This window comes from Malania oleifera, chromosome 5 (genome assembly GCF_029873635.1).
Source record: "Malania oleifera isolate guangnan ecotype guangnan chromosome 5, ASM2987363v1, whole genome shotgun sequence".
Taxonomy (NCBI): Eukaryota; Viridiplantae; Streptophyta; class Magnoliopsida; order Santalales; family Ximeniaceae; genus Malania; species Malania oleifera.
The window spans coordinates 85,879,854-85,898,810 of NC_080421.1; the positions used below are offsets into that span (position 1 = coordinate 85,879,854).

The 18,957-nt window shown below is 37.2% G+C and overlaps 1 protein-coding gene across 1 annotated transcript in view; it reads left to right on the plus strand.

The window, feature by feature from the left end:
• The first annotated feature begins 868 nt into the window (after positions 1-868).
• LOC131156697 (vacuolar protein sorting-associated protein 51 homolog) overlaps positions 869-18,957 on the plus strand; it is a 52,664-nt gene continuing 34,575 nt past the window's right edge. Inside the window, exon 1 of the mRNA XM_058110565.1 lies at positions 869-1,228. Within this exon, the coding sequence (XP_057966548.1) occupies positions 1,064-1,228 (165 nt within the window). The 5' untranslated portion in view covers positions 869-1,063. The remainder of the gene's footprint in view (positions 1,229-18,957) is intronic.

Below are 18,957 nucleotides of genomic sequence, written 5' to 3' on the forward strand. Positions count from 1 at the left end.
GTTAATATATATATATATATATATATATATAGGGGATTAAGGATTTAGTGTTTCACTCCACTATTCACATTTCTCTTGTGACTTTTGAATTCTCACTTCTCTTTACCCGTGCAGCGTGCGTCGTCTCTCACTCTCACTCTCACTATCACTCTCTCACCTACGATTCCCCCCTGCTAGGCTGCTAGCTAGTACCTAGTAGCCACACTGAATCTACCTCTCCCTTAGATTAGACTCTCTCACTCCCAAATCTAATTTCAGGCTCAGCTAGATCTCTCTTCGTCTCTTCGCTTATCGTTGTCTCTCTCACTTCGACTCCGCCTCTCTTAGGATCTCTGTCTCTCTCGGACTCTTAGCCTTTGAGTTGCACTAGCACCACCTCTCCCTAGAGCCTATGGCTCTGCCTTCCTCCTGTGTCTTCAAAAAAATAAAGATAAAATATTTTTAAAATTGGTTAAAAACTGAAAAAAATCGTAATTGAACCACCAAATGTTCGGTTCTCCTTGAAAGAACACATTTGGTTCGGTTTCGTTTTTGATTTAGAAATTTAAAAAATCAAAATATTCGGTTCAATTTTTGATTTTGGCCATAACCAAACCGCACCGAACTGTATACACCCCCATAGGGTATGCCCTTTAAATTGCATTTCTACTTGTGCACAAAACATATAAATGAACATCTACAAAAAGGGCTTGTAGGAAGCATATTTTATCAAAACATCGGGGAGGTAATTACTAATATAAGAAGTTCAAGGGGAGGTTTATAAAATTTACCTTTGTTGTGTTGTGTTTGTTTGTTTGTGTTTTAAAAAAAAAACAAAATTAAAATTAAAATTTTTAAATTTAATTCTTTTTTTTTTTAAATACAAAACAAACTTTTTGGCTTTGCATCTTTGGAGGGCCGGTGCTGCTTCGTGCCGGAAGCTCTTCGCCGTTCGTTGTCGTGTTCATTTCCGGTCGACTGCAAAAGTTTGATCCTGGAGTTTGCGCTCCGCATCGGAACTACGAAAACCTAAACTCAATCAAATCTACAAAGACAACGAAACAGACAACAAAATTGAATAACAATGGGGGTCGACGACATTCCATTGGACGACAAGGCGAAGAGAATGAGAGATCTACTGTCAAGTTTCTACTCTCCGGATTCTTCAATAGCGCCCTCTTCCAACTCCCCGACGTTAGACGCCATCAACACTCCTTCCTTCGATCCAGACCAGTACATGAATCTCCTGGTATGCTCAAACCTCTTGATCTAAAATAGTCCCTTTCCCCATCTATCCAGAATAATAAATTTCGTGTTTCATCTTAATTGAAGTAGGTTCTTGATGCAAATTCTGATTATTTTTCATCGAGATTTATCATATGGTGTCTATGACTCCTTTCCTTTCGAACATTATAGAACAGTACAAGTGCAGGTTAATTTGAGTCAAGTGCAGCTAAAATCTTACCCTTCAAACATTGCAGAATAAAACTCTTGACACCAATCACCGTTCACTAGGAACACTAGCAATTTCAGGTGAACAAGAAACTCAACCCAAATATCTTTAGAGTAGGGACAGTCAAAAAAGACAAGTTTTCTGCTCTCAAGCTCAATATTTGCTGGGAAAACAATGAGTTGGGATACGGACATTGATATCCCTTTGCTATCCCTAGTGCTTAGTTTGTTGGGAATTGCAAGCCAAAAAGTGAAAGCATGGTTAGGAAGATGGTGCTGAAACCGAACTAGTTTGCGCCATTGAATATTGTTAAATGTGTCCTAATTTCTTATCTGAAGTAGAAATTTTACTGAATCATTGAAATCACCCGAAGAGGATGCAGTAGATGAACTCATAAGAGTTCTTTTTAGTGCCAAATGATGCCACATGCAGCACCTTGAATGCTCACAAAGTGATCAGAACTGACCAAAGCTGGCACCAGTCACCATTCTTTATAAGTGCAGCGGCTTATTTATTTATTTATACTTTTTTTTTTGCAACTTGAAGGCTAGGATCATGGATACTTCTTTTTGCAATGGGCCTTTAGGATTTGAATTATAGGCTGGAGAAAATATTTTTTTCTTTTTCCAGGACCCATAACATGCCTAGTGAAAGGACTTCTATCCCCTTAACCTCAACAGCTCATCCATCCAAAGACACAATTGACAGGGACACTGACTGCCCAGAAACTTCTATGCCCTTACAAGTTGTGATGAACCCTAGCAACCCGAAGAGAGCATGATTGAACAAAGAGTAGACACTGTGTGCCAGACAAGTTCTTTACACAAAGTCTGCCTTTTGACTTAGGAAGACATACTTGTTCTAGATAACTTTAGTAGCTTGTCCGCTACTATCCTTCCCGATCTACAAGTAAGTGCAACATTTCTGCTAAGGCCTTAATTGTTTTTTGGCTTATGAGGAATTAGTGAAATATTAGACCAATAATTGATGGTGCTAAACAAAACAGATTTGATTAATAAGCCTGCCAGCAGAAGAAAGGTGCTTCACTGCCTACCTCTGCAACCTTACTGAAATACCGTCAATGAGAGGCTGGGAGTTCTTGGCAGAAAGCTTGCTTCCCATGCATGGGACGCCAAGATACTTAACCTGCAATTTCCCAATTAGAACCCTGTGTGTGTTTGATGACAAATCAAGCATCTTTTTAAGTATAATGTGGATTTAGATGGGTAGATGGTGGATTGGTTGTGAATAGACTCGTTATGTCAACTCTCATCAAAAGTGCAAGCCTAGGAATAATAAAAATTATAGAAATCGAAATAGGAGAGAGAAAATAGAGGTGAAAAGACTTAGATTAGAAGAGGCAAAGAGAGATAGAGAGGGAAGAGACTAAGGGGAGAAGAAGGTGAGAGAGGAAGAGATAAAGAGATAAAAGGGATAAAAAGGCACTGGGGCTTGTTTGGCGCTAGGCTACTGCATTATGTTTGTTGAATTGAATTGGATATGTCTACAAGATAGGTCACACACCTATTTCTACCAATTCCAAGTCAAATTTTGGATTACAAATAAAATCCAAATCGCGCTCAAATCATTACTACCCTTAAATTGTACCATTGCAAATTATAAGTTCAGGCCATTAATCCTAGTTACAAATTCGATCTATTTCTATACGTTAAAGGCCCAATTATTGTAGTTGACAAAAGTATATTATAATTAATATGCTTGCCTGATGCTTGTTCGCCTTTTTGCCTAATGATTGGGCGATTTCCTGGATGACTAGGCGACTTTCTATGACCTAATGACTAGGCTACTTCTGTCACCTGGGTGGCCACTTGTGATTTCCTTAGATGATCGAGCAATGAGGGCAACCTTCTGTTTTTGTCCCTAAGGTGACTTGGCTATAATTCATTCGCCTGACTTGGTGACTAGGTGACCTCCCATTGTAATTCTTGAAGTGACGTTGTAGTAAGTGACTAGCCTTATTTGCCACGTGCCCAAGAGAATGTCATAGCCAAACAATTGTTACCATATCTTAGGGGTGCATGAAAATGACACAAACAACATGGCAAAATAGGAGCAATGTCTAGTTCTTTGACTTTGGATCAAATTGTCTCATTTATCATAGGTTTCAATTCAATAAAACCCATGAAGAATACCTTGAAGTACTTGTGAAGATGAAAGAGATCCGTTTGTGAATACCCTTAAATCATTAGTGAAGCATAAATTCATCAACCCCTCTCAAACTCTGGCTTGTCCACATATATAGTAGATTTGGTTTTGGTTGGCTAGGTTGGAATTTTTCACCAAGCTTCTTTAGGCTTGTTATCTAGAAATTTGTTCAAAAGAACTCAAAATAGTGTAACGAAAGGAACATAGGACTTGTCCCTTGGTAGTTGTCAATAGGATAGTCATGAATTATGATACCCATCTTTAGAAAGCGTCTACCTTGCAACTAGGGCTGAGAAATAGTGGAGGTTTGATAGAAATGGGTTGCAGATGACGTTGGATATGCCATGGGATTTCTTGTGACATGCAAAAACATCAGGTAGTGCTTTTGTGTTGAGCACCTTTGAGTCTTGGATGGAACCTCCACTAAAATAACACACGTCTCACCCAAACTTTCTCCAGTTAAATAACCAATGAGAGAACTGCTAATAGCTAGAGAGAATCTAGGATTGGTAATGAGCATTAATCCAAATCTAATATACTTTCTCTTCTCTTTATCTAATACATATTCATTTGTTATTAAAAAAAACATTTAAATACAAATCAAGAAATTTTTTTGAAGACAACGTATAAATTTTGAACTAACCAAATAAAAAATCTTTAAGAGTTCTATTTTGATAGCACATCTAGGTGGACAAACATTTTCGCGGTGTTGTTGACTACTTCTCAAAGAGCACGGTGTCACAATTTTTATATCCTTGAATGAAAGCACTTTGGTTAGCAATAGGGTTAAAAACATAGGCAAAGATTGATCAGGTCTATTGGCAATAATCTTATTGATGCATTTGGCATTGTTGCTAATGCCCTTCTCTTGAGGGAACAGCACTTCATGTAGCGATGTTGAGATACTTTTCACTTGCTTGGTTAGCATAATGATTGCAAGCTCTGATAATTTCAAAGTGAATATGGCCAGTGAGAGTGTCAATATTTGGTGTTTGTCGTATGATTGTTTGTCTATATGCCTCAATGCAATTTTTCCTTCTGCTAAAACTTTGAAATCTAATAAGAAACAGCTCTTCCACAGTGCTTAGAGTAACCCAACATTCTTCCTCAACAATATTTAAAAGATAATACCATAATCTCTAAGTAAAAGAACAACAAAGAAAAAGGTGGCATTTGCCGCACTGCTTGTGTAACAGATAAATATCAGGTGATATAGCCTTGTTAGGCCTCCTCCCCTGCAAACAACAGTCATTAGTATTTACTTTATACTAGATCATGCACCAAAAAAATTCTTTGCCTTAAAGTGAATTTGTCCTTACACTTATTCAAGACAAATGGACTATCAATTGGGGGAATTAACGATGTAGGAATAAAAGTATTTAAAACAAAGATACTAGAACTACCAAAACACCTAGTTCTCATACACTGAGAAAGATGAAATACATAAGAATCAATAATTAAATTCAAGGAACTATAACTCATGCATTTCCTCATCATTCAAATTTTGAAAAACAGAGATTCCAAGAAAGCTTAGTGCGGTCCTAACTGTAGAAATGTAAAATAGGAGCATTTGTGAATATTGGAAAGATTGTATATGTTAATGGTTATTTTGATCTTTTAGCATTATTTTAGTGTATTAGTGTTATGTTAATAAGTGTGAGTTAGTAAGGGTATTATTGTTATTGCTATGTATTTGACATATATTATAAATAGGGGGAGAAACCTATCATTGTGATTAGGTCTTTCAATTCACCAATACTTCAATATGGTATTAGAGCAAGATTTAACCTAAATTCTAAGCCTCATAGCCACCGTCAAAACCAAATCCTAAACCTCAAACCTACTGCTGTAGAACATCATATGCACCACCAAAGACTAGAAGGAAGTCTACGAGTTGTCGGAAAAACACCACTGATCCTGGGAAAAACTAGACATTGCCGCCCTTATATGAATTCAAAGAAACACTTCATATTTTGCAAAAAAAACCCACATAGCTCTCACAAAAGTTGCCAATCTACTTTTTTGCCAAATTTCACTGCCAGAGGGCCCTCCACGCAATGCGCCAGTCGGAAGCTAGCATCTTCGACTCCATGTGCTGGCGTGTGAGAGTTTTCTGAGCAATATTTTGCTTTGGTTCCTTCCAAAACGCCCTAAATACTCCCATACATGATAATACGAAGCTATTCGTCATGTATTTTCATAAAAAATTCTACTTTTTTCGATTGTTTGCACGTAGCACCTTGTTAGTTTGTATGATATTGTTAGGGCTGTGTGTTGGTTTCTTGGGGATGGGTGTTGGCTTCTTGGTGTTGTGGCAGTCTTATGCTAGTTGATTCGTGACTCATTCGTGGTGGTCACGTTGTTTGTGGTTGTTCTAGCTTAAATTTGTTATTGTTGGTTTATGTTTGTGAGTTTTGGGATCATAGTTACTAGAAAACACTAACACCCTATCGAACCATGAATTGGTATGAATGTTCCAAAACATGGTACATTTTCGTTCTGAAATGCTCCAAAGTTTCAATTCAACATTTTTTTTGCATAATGTAACTTTTCCTTAGGTAAAAGTGGGGAATCATCACATTTTAATTCTATTTCTATCATTATTAATCTATTCTACAACAGAAAATCACTTCTAGATTTAGAAACAGCTCAATATTCTCTCCAAAATATACAAGTTCCATTACACTTTTTTCACCAATTTATCTAATAAATATGCCCCTAACGTTCCACATTTTAGAGCATGTGCTGTACCGCAATCCTGTTCCTGTTCCTGTTCCATGAACAAAAACGTTCTAGGTTCTAGGTAACATTGGTTGGGATGGAGTCTTTGAATCCCAAGAGTATGTTTACTTTGTCATTGCCGCAGGTAACAATTGAGAAGCTAGATGGAAAGAGTTATGTACAGTGGTCTAAGGCTGTTAAGATCTATTAGATAGCCTAGGTAAATTGGAGCACTTGTTTCATTTGGGCCTAGCAATGACAAAAGGAAAGAAGTGTGTATTCAAGAAGATGCATTGATAGTCTCCTTATTATGTAACTAAATGGAACCCTCGATTGCTCGGATGTGTATGCATCTGGATGTATTCAAGGAGATTTGGGATTATGTCAAGCTCCTATATTCAAGCAACTTGCACGTATGTACAATCTATCCCTAGATTGCTTTTAGTTACACAAGGAAGATAGGAGTGGCACAAAGTACTTTGTTGAGATGAGTGTATCCATGAGGAGCTTCACATCGTGTAACCCATAACCGGCAATGTTTGCGAGTTACAAAAACAAATGACAGTTTTTCGAGTTCTAGAAGGTTTGAAACCCAAATTTGAGGCAATCCAGTCCTAGATTCTTGATAGTGCAGAGTTGTCATCCTTTGCTGATGTTTATTCTCATGTACTTCGTGCTTCTTCTTGCACACATTCCCTACCCTTGCATCTAGTGTTTCAACCCTGAGCTCTGAGAGGATTGCTTTCATTATATAGGTTGATTTTGGTTTTCAATCGGGTAGTTGTTGAAGTTCTCCAAGTGGTTAAAGCGGCCGCGGTGGAAGATATGGATGAGGTAGAGGCCCTCCTCACAAGTGCACTCTTGTGGATGAGGATTTCATATTATTGAGTAGTGTTGGGATCTTCACGGTTAAACCTCCTTGTGCTGCCAATGCAACCACCACAGATTTCACACTTTTCAGCGCAATTGAGCAGCAATGTACTGTATCTATGTTAGAGGAAGAGTATTCCAAATTTCAGTTGAATCAAGCACCCTAGCAAGCTTCTTGCCCATTGCATCTCTTGCTTAGACATGTAACCCCACAACATGCTTGTCATCCAATACTTCTCGTCCTAGTCCTTGGGTTATGAACTCAATTGCCAATGATCATATCATAGGTATACCTAATTTCTTCTTTACTCCCTAGTCTCTAACATCCTAAAAATTTACCTCGTGTTATTCTTGCTAATGGGTCCACCACTGCTGAAAAGGGAATAGGGACTGTAATTCCCACTTCCTTTATTTCTCTTCCTTCGGTTTTGTATATTCCCAAGTTCCCTTTCAATCTCATATCAGTTAGTAAGATATAGATTGTTCCGTAACATTCTTCCCTAATTTTATGGTGATTGAGGATTTGAAGACGAGGAAGATGATTGGCTGAGGGCGTGAAGCTAGGCGACTTTACCACTTTGAGCCGCTATCTCCTTTTACCGTCTACACTGCAAATACCACACCACTCCAAATCCATTGTGGTCTGGTCATCCTTCTTTGGAAAAATTAAAACTACTAGTTCCTTCTTTATGTTTTGTCTAGTCTTGAGTATGAGTTTGCTTCTTGAGCCAATAAATGGGCAGTAAGCCCTTTCATGTTAGTCTACTTTGATGTTTGGGGTCCTAGTCGGGTTATGGTCAAGTTGGGTTTTTGATACTTTGTAATCTTTGCTGATGATTTTTTAATGATGGCTTGGCTTTATTTAATAAAAGAACATTCTATGTTATTTCATATCTTTTGTGCTTTTTTCTAAAATTAAGACTCAGTTTGGTTTGTGTGTTTCGATACTTTGAAGTGATAATTCTAAAGAGTACTTTAGTATCCAATTCACTACTTATACGACTCAGTTTGGCATTGTTCATCATTCATTGTGTGCCTACACTCCTCAACAAAATGGGGTTGTAGAGTGGAAAAATAGACATATGCTTGAAGTTACTTGTACCTTACTTTGTCAAATGCATGTTCCTAAAGTGTTTTGGAGTGATGATGTACTTACGGCATGCTCTCTTATTAACAAGATGCCATCCTTTGTTCATGGTGCTAAAATTCCCTACTCCGTTCTCTTCCTTAATGTTCCTTCATTCTTTTTGCCTCATGTATTCGTGTTGGGGTGAGCATTCGGTCGGTTTGTATAATTCGGTTAATTAACCGAATTAATAAAAAAAAATTCGGTTAGGAATTTCCCAAAATTGAACCAGCCAAATTAGTCTTATTAACCGAATATTACCCGATCGAATCAAATTTTCGGTTAATTTGGTTAACCAATTTAAGTGAATTAGATTTCAATTAACACTATGGGGAAAAAAAACATGCTTTGCTTTCAAAATTCAACTTATTGATTTTCAAAAATCATTTCTATTGCAAAATCAATTATTGATGCATGGTAAACACTGTAAGTCCTTAACAAAATCAATCCAAATCATTCAAATTCAAATTCTCCTTAGCAAAAAAATTGTCAAATGCTCAAAATCACTTTGAACAAAATTTGTTGAGTTGCTAGTTTGCCACCTGCTTGACTTTGAGCATATAAATATAAATTATATAATAAATGCATATTCCTATTTCCTAATTCAAGCATTATCACAATAAATGAAATGTAAGTTAGCTACTAGATAGTCTAGGCTCGAGGATCTAGTCTTCCAGAGTCCATATTGTTATATTACACACCAAACATGAAATTTAAATTGTTTGTGCAAAATTAAAACAAAACAGCATGAAATCTAAATTGTTTGTGCAAAATTAAATAAAAAATTGGAAGAAAAATTGACATGGTTTCATACAACCGCTACCACTTCATGGCTTCTTATATCACAAACTCCCACCCCTTAGCTCCTGTGCTGTAAATATTTGAAAATGACAAGCCATTAAAATTCCAAGTTTTCAACAATAAGCCAAAATAATAAATTATGCATTTGTCAATAATGATAATTGATAGCGTGTAATCTATATGACAAAACTCTTATTTAAGCATTATCTTAATTTCATTTACCTTTGTCTTTCTTTGTTAATGCGTATACACCAAGTGTGGTGGTACTTGTCGACTCCAATGCAACCTTTGACAACTCTAAAAAGTTGTATAGAAAGACTCGTAAGTTGTAATAACTAATCATTCAATGAACAAATGAAAATTTTTGACAATTTATATATATATATATATACCTTGTGGGTTTTTTGAGAGCTCTAGGGGGTTGAGCCAAGGTGACCTATTGTCTCCTTTGTTGTTTGTCTTGGTTATGGAAGCCCTGGGGAGAATGTTGGATAAAGCTGTCCATGATGGTCACATGTTAGGCTTTGGTGTGGGGCGTATAGAGGGAAGAGCTTTGGTGGTGTCTCATCTTCTCTTTGCGGACGATACTCTAATTTTTTGTGACGCTGATCTGGATCAGATTTTGTTTCTCCGTGTGATACTTATGTGGTTTGAGGCGGTCTCTGGTTTAAAGATAAATTTGGGCAAGTCAGAGTTGGTTCTTGTTGGTACGGTGTTTAATTTTGACTTATTCTTGCACGTCCTTGGCTGTAAACAAGGTAATCTTCCTATGAAATATTTGGGTCTTCCTTTGGGAGCCAAATTCAAGAATAAGACAATATGGAATCCAATTTTGGAGAAGATAGAACGAAGGTTAGCAGGGTGGAAACGTTTGTACTTATCTAAGGGAGGTAGAGTCACGTTAATTAAAAGCACTTTATCTAATTTACTCACTTACTTTCTATCTTTATTTCCTATTCCAGCTGCTGTGGCTAACCGTATTGTGAAACTTCAAAGGAATTTTTTATGGGGTGGCATTGTTGATGAACCAAAATTCCGTTTGGTTAAATGGAATACTGTTTGCTCTCCCATTTCTTCGGGTGGTTTGGGGATAAGGAAGGTAAGACAGTTTAATGAAGCTTTGCTTGGGAAGTGGTTATGGAGATTTGGGATGGAGAAGGCTGCTCTTTGGAGGCAAGTGATAGAGGTGAAATACGGCTGTGAATGGGGTGGTTGGTGTACTAGGCCTGTTAATGGTCCGCATGGTGTTGGCTTGTGGAAAAATATAAGTCGGGGGGATGGCCTTCTTTTTCTTGCCACGTTCTATATGATATTGGAAATGGGTCTAAGGTGAAATTTTGGCAAGACCATTGGTGTGGTGAGATGTCTCTTGCAGTCAGCTATCCTGATTTGTATAAATTTTGCTGAGATAAAGAAGCTAGCATGTCTGAGCTTATGAAGTTTGATAATGGAGTCTTGTTTTGGGATGTAAGTTTCTTTAGGCGTATGCATCTTCGGGAATTAGAGGCCTTGACTGGTTTTATGGATACCATATATGGTGCATCGGTGAAGGGGTTCGGTGAGGATAAGATGTGCTGGAAATCTGATAGAGAGAAGGGCTTCTTGGTTAAAGGCTATTATGGTATTTTAATGGGCTCCGAAGATTGTGGCTTTCCTTGGAAAAGTATTTGGAAACAGAAAATTCCATCTAGAGTAGCTTTTTTCGTTTGGACTGCTGCTTTAGGGAAATGCTTAACAATTGACAATTTACGAAAAAGAAAGGTTTGGATATAGGATTGGTGCTACATGTGCAAGTGTAATAATGAGACGGTTGATCATTTTTTATTCATTGTCCAGTTGCAATGGACTTATGGGTTATGGTGTTGGGTTTGTTTGGAGTGAGCTGGGTTATGCCGCAATCTGTAGTGGGACTTCTAGCATGTTGGCAAGGCAGATTTGGTTGTTATCGAGATGGGTTTACTTGGTTGATAGTTCCTCATTGTTTATTGTGGTGTCTTTGGAGGGAGAGAAATAGTAGGTGTTTTGAAGATAAGGAAAGATCCATTTCGGACCTAAAGCTATTTTTCTTTACAACTTTGATTTATTGGTTGGCTGCTTTGTGAAACCAATCATTTTCTTCTGTTTTTGATTTACTAGATTCTTGTAATTTCTGTTTTTGATTTGTTTACCCCATGTACACTCCTTGTGTACTTGGTGTTCATTTTTGATATCAATAAACTTATTACTTATCAGTATATATATAATGTTACCTTTTTCTGGATTTTCAAGATCATCTAAGTCTTCTTCAACCTTAATTGGACTAGATGAACCCCAGATCCAATCTTGCGTACATATAAGAGCTTGCACAATTTTAGGAGTCAAAGAACTCCTAAAGGCATCAAGAACACGTCCTCCGCTGCTAAAAGTAGACTCTGAAGCAACTATGGAGATGGGTACTACTAAGATATCACGAGCCATATGTGAGAGGATGAGAAACCTTGGACTAATTAACTTCCACCACTCCAAAATATCAAAGCCTTCCATGTCCTCTTCACAATATTCGCCCAAATACCTATCCAAGTCTGATTTGTTATCTCCACCTCCAATTTGAGTCTTGAAATTTTGATACAAAATTTTGAACTTGTGTTGTACTTCCCCTTGATCAGTGGAGCTTGAAGTTTCACTTTTGCTTGATTCTACGTTTTTAGATTGTAACAAATTCTTATACTCAGCAAACAATTCAAATGTGGCATCCTTCACCTTTTTCCCTGTCAATAAACCTTTGTCACCTTCATACATCGTAGAAAGAGCATATTGCACAAATTCTAGCTTATGTCGATGGTCAAGATCGGATGCAACAAAAATCAACATATTCAATTTCTCAATGTTTCCCCAATACTTGTTGTATTTTTCCTTCATTTTCACACTCATTAAACTCAATTCCAAGTCATCACTACTCTCCCACTCTTTTAGAAGACAATCACCCACTAATTTCATAAAAAAATGTATTACTTGTAGCATACAAAGAACCCAAAACTTGTAAAGTGAGGCCTAGAAGTGTTCCAAAAACATCACAAACTTTCTAACTTTTTCCCAATAAAATCTAATTGGTGTGCCATTCCTAGCCTCAAGCTCAGTTCTAGAAAAAGGATCTTCATCCCTAAACCTATCAAAAACTATTTCATATCTTTGAGCTGTATCTAGCATCATATAAGTAGAATTCCATCGAGTGCTAACATCTAGGCACAACATCTTTTTGCATTCTACTTTTTCTATCTTTGCACAATGCTTGAAATTTTGCAACCTAGTTGGTGAATGCTTAACATATTTCACTGTGTCCCTAACACGAGCAACTGAATCCCCCATTTCTTTCAAATTATCTTGCACAACTAGGTTAATTATATGTGCAATGGATCTCATGTGAATGAATTAACCCCCTAGATTGCCCTTTCTCCAATTTGAAAGTTTTATTTTTATGTAGTCAGCTGTACCGCCATTTGAACTTGCATTATGTATTGTCAGAGTAAACACATTGTCAACTCCCCACTCAAGCAAACACCTCTCAATATTCATACCTATCTCCTCACCTCTATGACTAGAAATTGGACAAAAAGTTAAGGATCCTTTTGTTTAATTTTCAGTCATCATCTATGAAGTTTGTAGTCAAACACATATAATTCACCTTTTGCAAGGAAGTCCACGTGTCAGTTGTGAAACTAACCCTTTGAGGGGAGGTTTTCAAAAACTTTTTCAACTTTAACCTTTCTTCTATGTAAAGGTCATAACAATCCCTAGAAATTGTCCATCTTGATTGAATTCGAAAACGAGGGCATGCAACTTTCGTAAGATGTTTGAACCCCATATTCTCTACAAATTTAAATGGCAATTCATCAACAATAATCATGTAAGATAATGTCTTTCGAATTGGTTCTTGGTCAAACTTCCAATTTGTAAGAGTTGCCTCTGAGCCCTTTACATTTTTTTAGGCTAGTTGATAATTTAGGGACCATTTGGTATCACTATAAAAAATTAGAGAAACAAAAACCAAAAACCAGAAATAGAAACAAAAAACTAGAAACCAGCAACCTGTTTGGTTAACATTTATTAAACTAATACAAATTAAAAACTTAATTAAAAAATTCTCATTTTTTTATAAATATTATAAAAATATGATTAAAATAATAAAATTACAAATAATACACATTAAAAAATTAACAACAACAACAACAAAACCAAGCCTTAGTCCCACTAAGTGGTGTCGGCTATATGAATCCTTTTCCGCCAATTTATACGATCATGGACCATAAAATCTGGTTTTTAGTTTTTTTTGCAAACAACTAAAAACCAATAATAGAAACAAAAAAATGACAACATAAACAAACGTGTTTTCATAATCTGTTTCTTCCCTGTGGAGAAATAGAAACAGAAATCAAAAAACAACAACAATACGAAACAGTTCGTTAGTTGTGTTTGTTTTGTTTCTTCAAAATATGGATTTTGAGGACATCTAATCATATTATATCTAAGTGTGCCCGTACCATTCTTTTTAGGATCAACACAGTAATCTGTATGACAATAATGACACTTACCCTTAGTTTCACCGGACTCAATCACAAAGTTAGCAAAGTGATCCCGCACTTCAAATCTTGGTCTCATTCTCTTTTTCGTTTTTTGATTAAATTCAGTGGGATGATTATTGTCATGCTTGCATTTGAAGGTTGAGGTTGGGAAACCCCTTGCGTAGTGTTTGCATCCTCCAACACCTCCATGTCGAAGGGCAAGTCATTACTCGTTTTTCCTTTATTTAACATTTGAAAAAAAAAAAAAAAAAAAAACAGTAAAGTACAATCATAAATAAGAACTCTCAAGAAATCCTCACTCCACCAGTCCCCTCTTTCTTCATTCTCATAGCATTTTCTTCCTAAATAATAATCAATCTAGTATTTCATTAAGACGTACAAAACCAGATGGAAAGTGAAGGCAAACAGGGTGAGTATTTATATAGCAAATCAAACATAACATGTGAGACTAGCTCATAAGACGCACGAAACCAGGCTAGTTCATATGCACATTAAGAACTGAGAGCAAGGAGCTTGTTTATAGTAGGTTAAATAAAGCAAATTTCATTTAATTTTGCAAAAGATAGTACAAAGCTGGTTCTACATGAATAAGTAAGGGATTTGCTGTTGTGTATACTCAATGTGGTAGCTAAATGCATTTTCCATTAAAGATGAAATCTAATTGACCCTTCAAATGGGTTAAAACAAATTCAAATTCAAATTGACTCAGCTGTACTGAGTGTAATGACAAAGAAGAGGGCAAAGTACAATCACTATGGATGCTATATAATATTATCTTTGACAAACTGCCATGCTGCAAACAAAATTCCTTTGCCTTTACATATAATATAATAGTGCAAAGTTGGCTGCATATAACTATAAGGAAATTGCTTGAGGAGTATATGCTCCATTATGGCAGCTAAGTGTATTGTCACGAGAGATGGAATTGTATTGACTTTTTTGGCTTTGAGGGTTAAAACTTATTCGAAAATACAAAAAAAAAAAAAATGGTTTTATGCATTGTTTTTTTTAGTAGATGAGATTCTTTGTGCCGGTCATGATTCTTCCATAAATTTCATGGATGGCTTGTTTGTTGGTAGTTTTTGATTCTTTATATGCTATTTTGAAGCTTTCCTTGAGGTGAAATGTTGCTTTGCTTATCAAAAAACAAAATTTGAAAAGGATTAAAACAAATCCAATTCGAAAGATGGCCAAGCACAATCATTGTGTATCTTATAGAATGTTCTCTTAAAAATCAGACTGGACTTAGATAATCTTGATTCAACACTTTCACATCTATTAACCATACATTTGGTACGTAAGAAAGGAATGGAATCAAGTTTGTGACTTGAACCAATTTTTATTCCATTCCATTCCCATCACATTCCACCAAATGCGACATAAATGTGATGACTCTTTTAAGGGCTGTCCATCCTTGTAGGCTTGCATATTCAAATTTGACTTTTAGCTAGAATAGTATCTAGATGAGGACGACAACTTTGTGATAAAACAATTCTCAGATCATGTATCCAAATTCAGCTTAAATGGAAAAATTGAACATAAATAACGACCATATTCGCCAAAATTGCATTCCTCTCCTTTCCCAAAGACAAGCCTAGAAGTCCACCAAACTTTTTGTTCACTTTCCTATCGAGTAGGGGCCAAGGTATCCTTTTGCTTCTTCAACTAGCACTAATGGCAGGACATGAAAGAAGTGATACCATTAATCCAAGGCTCCAAGCTTTGAGAGTTTTGATTTTGAGTCTGAGAGATGAGATCAGTGATCATGATTCACAAGAGTGAGGGAAGGGGAAGCTAGCCATCGGGGAAGGGGAAGGCAGCTGATGGTCGATGGCTGATGCTCGATGAGTGGGGAATTGTGGATTGATTGATTGAAGGCTAAGCATTGAGAGGTGATGACCACGGTGAGGGAGAGGCGACTCAGGCGATGGCAAGGCCGAGGCGACTCAGGCGATGGCGAGGGCGACGACAAGGGGCAAGGGCAAGGTGACTCAGGAAAAGGCTAGGGTGATGGTCGGGACGAGGCGACCCAGGCGAGGGCTAGGGCGACAGCAAGGGCGAGGCGACTTGAAGTTTGGAAGTCGAATGTGGAAGTGTGGAGTGTGGACTGCCGACTGTGGAACTTGGAAGCTAGAAATTGGAATGGAAGCCTAAAATCTAGATGAACACTGGTTAGAGATAATTTATATAATTATTATTAATATATAATTTAGTTAATTCGGTTAACTGAAATTAAATAATTCTAAAAAGTGAACTGAAAACCGAAAATCAATTTTTTACTAAAATTAAAACCAAACTGAATTACATTTTAGCCAAACCAAATCGAACCGACTGAATTGGTTAAGTTAATTCGAGTAATTCAGTTTTCACTGAATTGTGCTCACCCCTATATTCAGGTGTGTGTCCTTTTTTAATTAGCTAACCCTCGAGGTAGACAAGTTACACCTTGTTCTAGAAAATTTGGCCTTTTGGGTCAAAAGGGATATCATTGTTATAGCCTTACTTTGCTTCAGTTTTTGGTCTCTACCAATGTTTCGTTCTTTGAGTCCACACCATGCTATTCTTAGTCCTTGATAGCTTCTAACCTCAATGAGTCTCTTCCTCTGCCTAATCTTCTAGATTCTAATTGTCTTTACCAAGTTATCCACCCATATCTCCATGTGGTTTGAGTCCTTCTCATTATCTCGATCATTCTAATTTGCAGGTTTTTCCTCAAAGCGGGTCTATGGAAGAGAGTTCCCTCTAGCTTCTACTACTATGTCTTTGGTTTCCTGCTTGATGATCTTATTTTCCATGGTGATCATATTTCTCACGATCCTCCCCATTGTAGTCCAGAAAGGTAAATGCACATGTACGCAATATCCCATCTCCAACTTTGTTTGCTATGATTTCTTGTCATCCTCCTATTGTTTTGTTACTACCCCATCCTCTGTTGCTTTTCCTAAATGTGTTTTTGAAGCCTTAGCCCATACTGGGTGGAGGAATGCAATGGTTGGAAAGATGAGTGCATAACATGAAAATGATACTTGGGAATTGGTTTATCTTCTTCCTAATAAATCTGTGATTGGTTGTCCTTGGGTTTATAGTATATACTGTGAAAGTTAACCTAGATGGTTCTATGCCTCGTTTGAGGGCATATCTTGTTGTTAAGGGATATACTCAAGTGTATGGTTTGGATTATTCCAACTCATTTTCCCTGGTTGCCAAACTTCCCTTAGTACGTCCGTTCATCTCCTTGGCCACCTCTTGTCATTGGCCTTTGCATTAATTAGATGTGAAGAATGCCTTCTTGCATGGTGATCTTTAGAAGGAGGTCTATATGGAGCAGTCGCCTGGGTTTGTTGCTTAGGAGGGGTCAAGCTTAGTGTGTCAGCTCAAGAAGGCATTATATGGTTTAAAGTAGTCTCCCATGGCAGGGTTTGGTCAATTCAATGTTGTAGTACTTGAGTTTGGCCTTCGACGGTATACAATAGATCACTTTGTGTTTTATTATCACACTCCATCCAGTAGGATTCTACTTATTGTGTATGTGGATGACATTGGTGATGATGATTAAGGTATTCATGGCCTAAAACACGTTCTGTGGACTAAGTTTCAGACCAAAGTTGGGGGATGTTAAAGCACTTCTTAGGTATAGATCCATAGAAGTATCTAGATCTTGTAAGGGAACTGTTTTGTCATAGAGGAAGTATGTTCATGAGCTTTTGGATGAGACTAGGCTGTTGGGATCCAAACCTATTGATATACCCATGGATCCTAGTGGCAAGTTAGTGCCAAATATGGGTGATTTGTTGCTTGACCTAGGATGTCAGAGACTTGTTGGAAAGTTGACCTATATCATAGTCACTCAATCGGATGTATCTTTTGCAACAAGTTCTGTGAGTTAGTTTCTAAATTCTCTTAAAGCAATCATTGGGATGCAATAATTCACATCTTGAGATATTTTCAAAGGTGCACCTAGGACTTGGAAGTGGTCTCTTTTATAGAGATCAAGATCACACTTATATTTAGGGGTATATAGATGCAGATTGGGTTGTGTCACCTTCCGACAAATGATCCACAACCTGGTACTGTGTCTTTTTTGGTGGTAATTTGGATTCTTGGAAGAGTAAGACGCAAAGTGCAGTGGCCAAGTCAAGTGTCGAGTCAAAGTATAGGGCCATGGTTCACATTACGTGTGAACTTTGTTTGGTTGAGAAACATGTTAGAAGAATTGGGTTTTCCACATTCTCATGCTATGGAGCTGATGTGTGATAATCAAGCTGCTATTCATATTGCATCCAACTCAGTCTTCCATGAGTGGACAAAACACGTTGAAGTTGATTGCCACTTTGTTTGGGAGAAATTTTTGTAGAAGTTTATTACAACCACTTATGTGAAGTCTAATGTGTCGTTTGCTGATTTGTTTGCTTAGGCTTTGGGGTTGCTCATGTTGAATTCATTTGTAATAAGCTAGGAGCATATGATATCTATGCTCTAGCTTGAGGGGGAGTGTTATTCGTTATTTTGATCTTTTAGCATTATTAGTGTGTTGAGTGTTATGTTAGCGCGAGTTAGTAAGGGTATTATGGTTATTGGAATGTAGTTGACATATATTATTAAATAGAGGGAGAGACCTATCACTGTGATTAGGTCTTTAAATTCACCAAATTCTTCAAGAGTATAAATGAAGAAAAGCATCACAAAAGGCCTATAATCTAGCCACACTTCCTCCCAAAATCGAACTCTTTATCCATCTCTCATACTAGATCCATCTCTTAGGGACTTTGGAATAATTTATTTGGAATATCTGGAGAAAGTTGGGTTTGCCTGGCTTGTTTGGAGGCTTTGGTAAGAGAGAGGAGAGGAAAGTTCTATGGAGGTGTAATGTTGTGGCTATTATTTGGAGCATCTGGATGGAAGAAATGCCAGAATTTTTGAAGGGGCTACCACTTCCAGTAAAATGCTTTGGAGCAGAATGGTTTTCTTGGCCTCTCTTTGGTGTTCAGCTAATGGATTCTTAGGGCAATGTTCTTTGGAAGATATGCAGCCGGATTGGCTGGCTGTACTGTCTTCAATAGCTGTGTTTCTACCTTCTGTGCTTCTTGTTTAGTTGCTTTCTTATTGTGAAGGGAGGATCTCGTCCTCCCTGTTTTTTCTTCTTTCCTTCACTGTTTTCTTGGTTGTAATCCTTCTTTCTTCCTTTAATATAATTCTTTGTTGGTCAAAAATAAAAAAAAAAAAGGAAGGAAAGAAGCACAGAAGCACACAAGATCTGTTTAAAACAGAGGCAACAAAGGTTC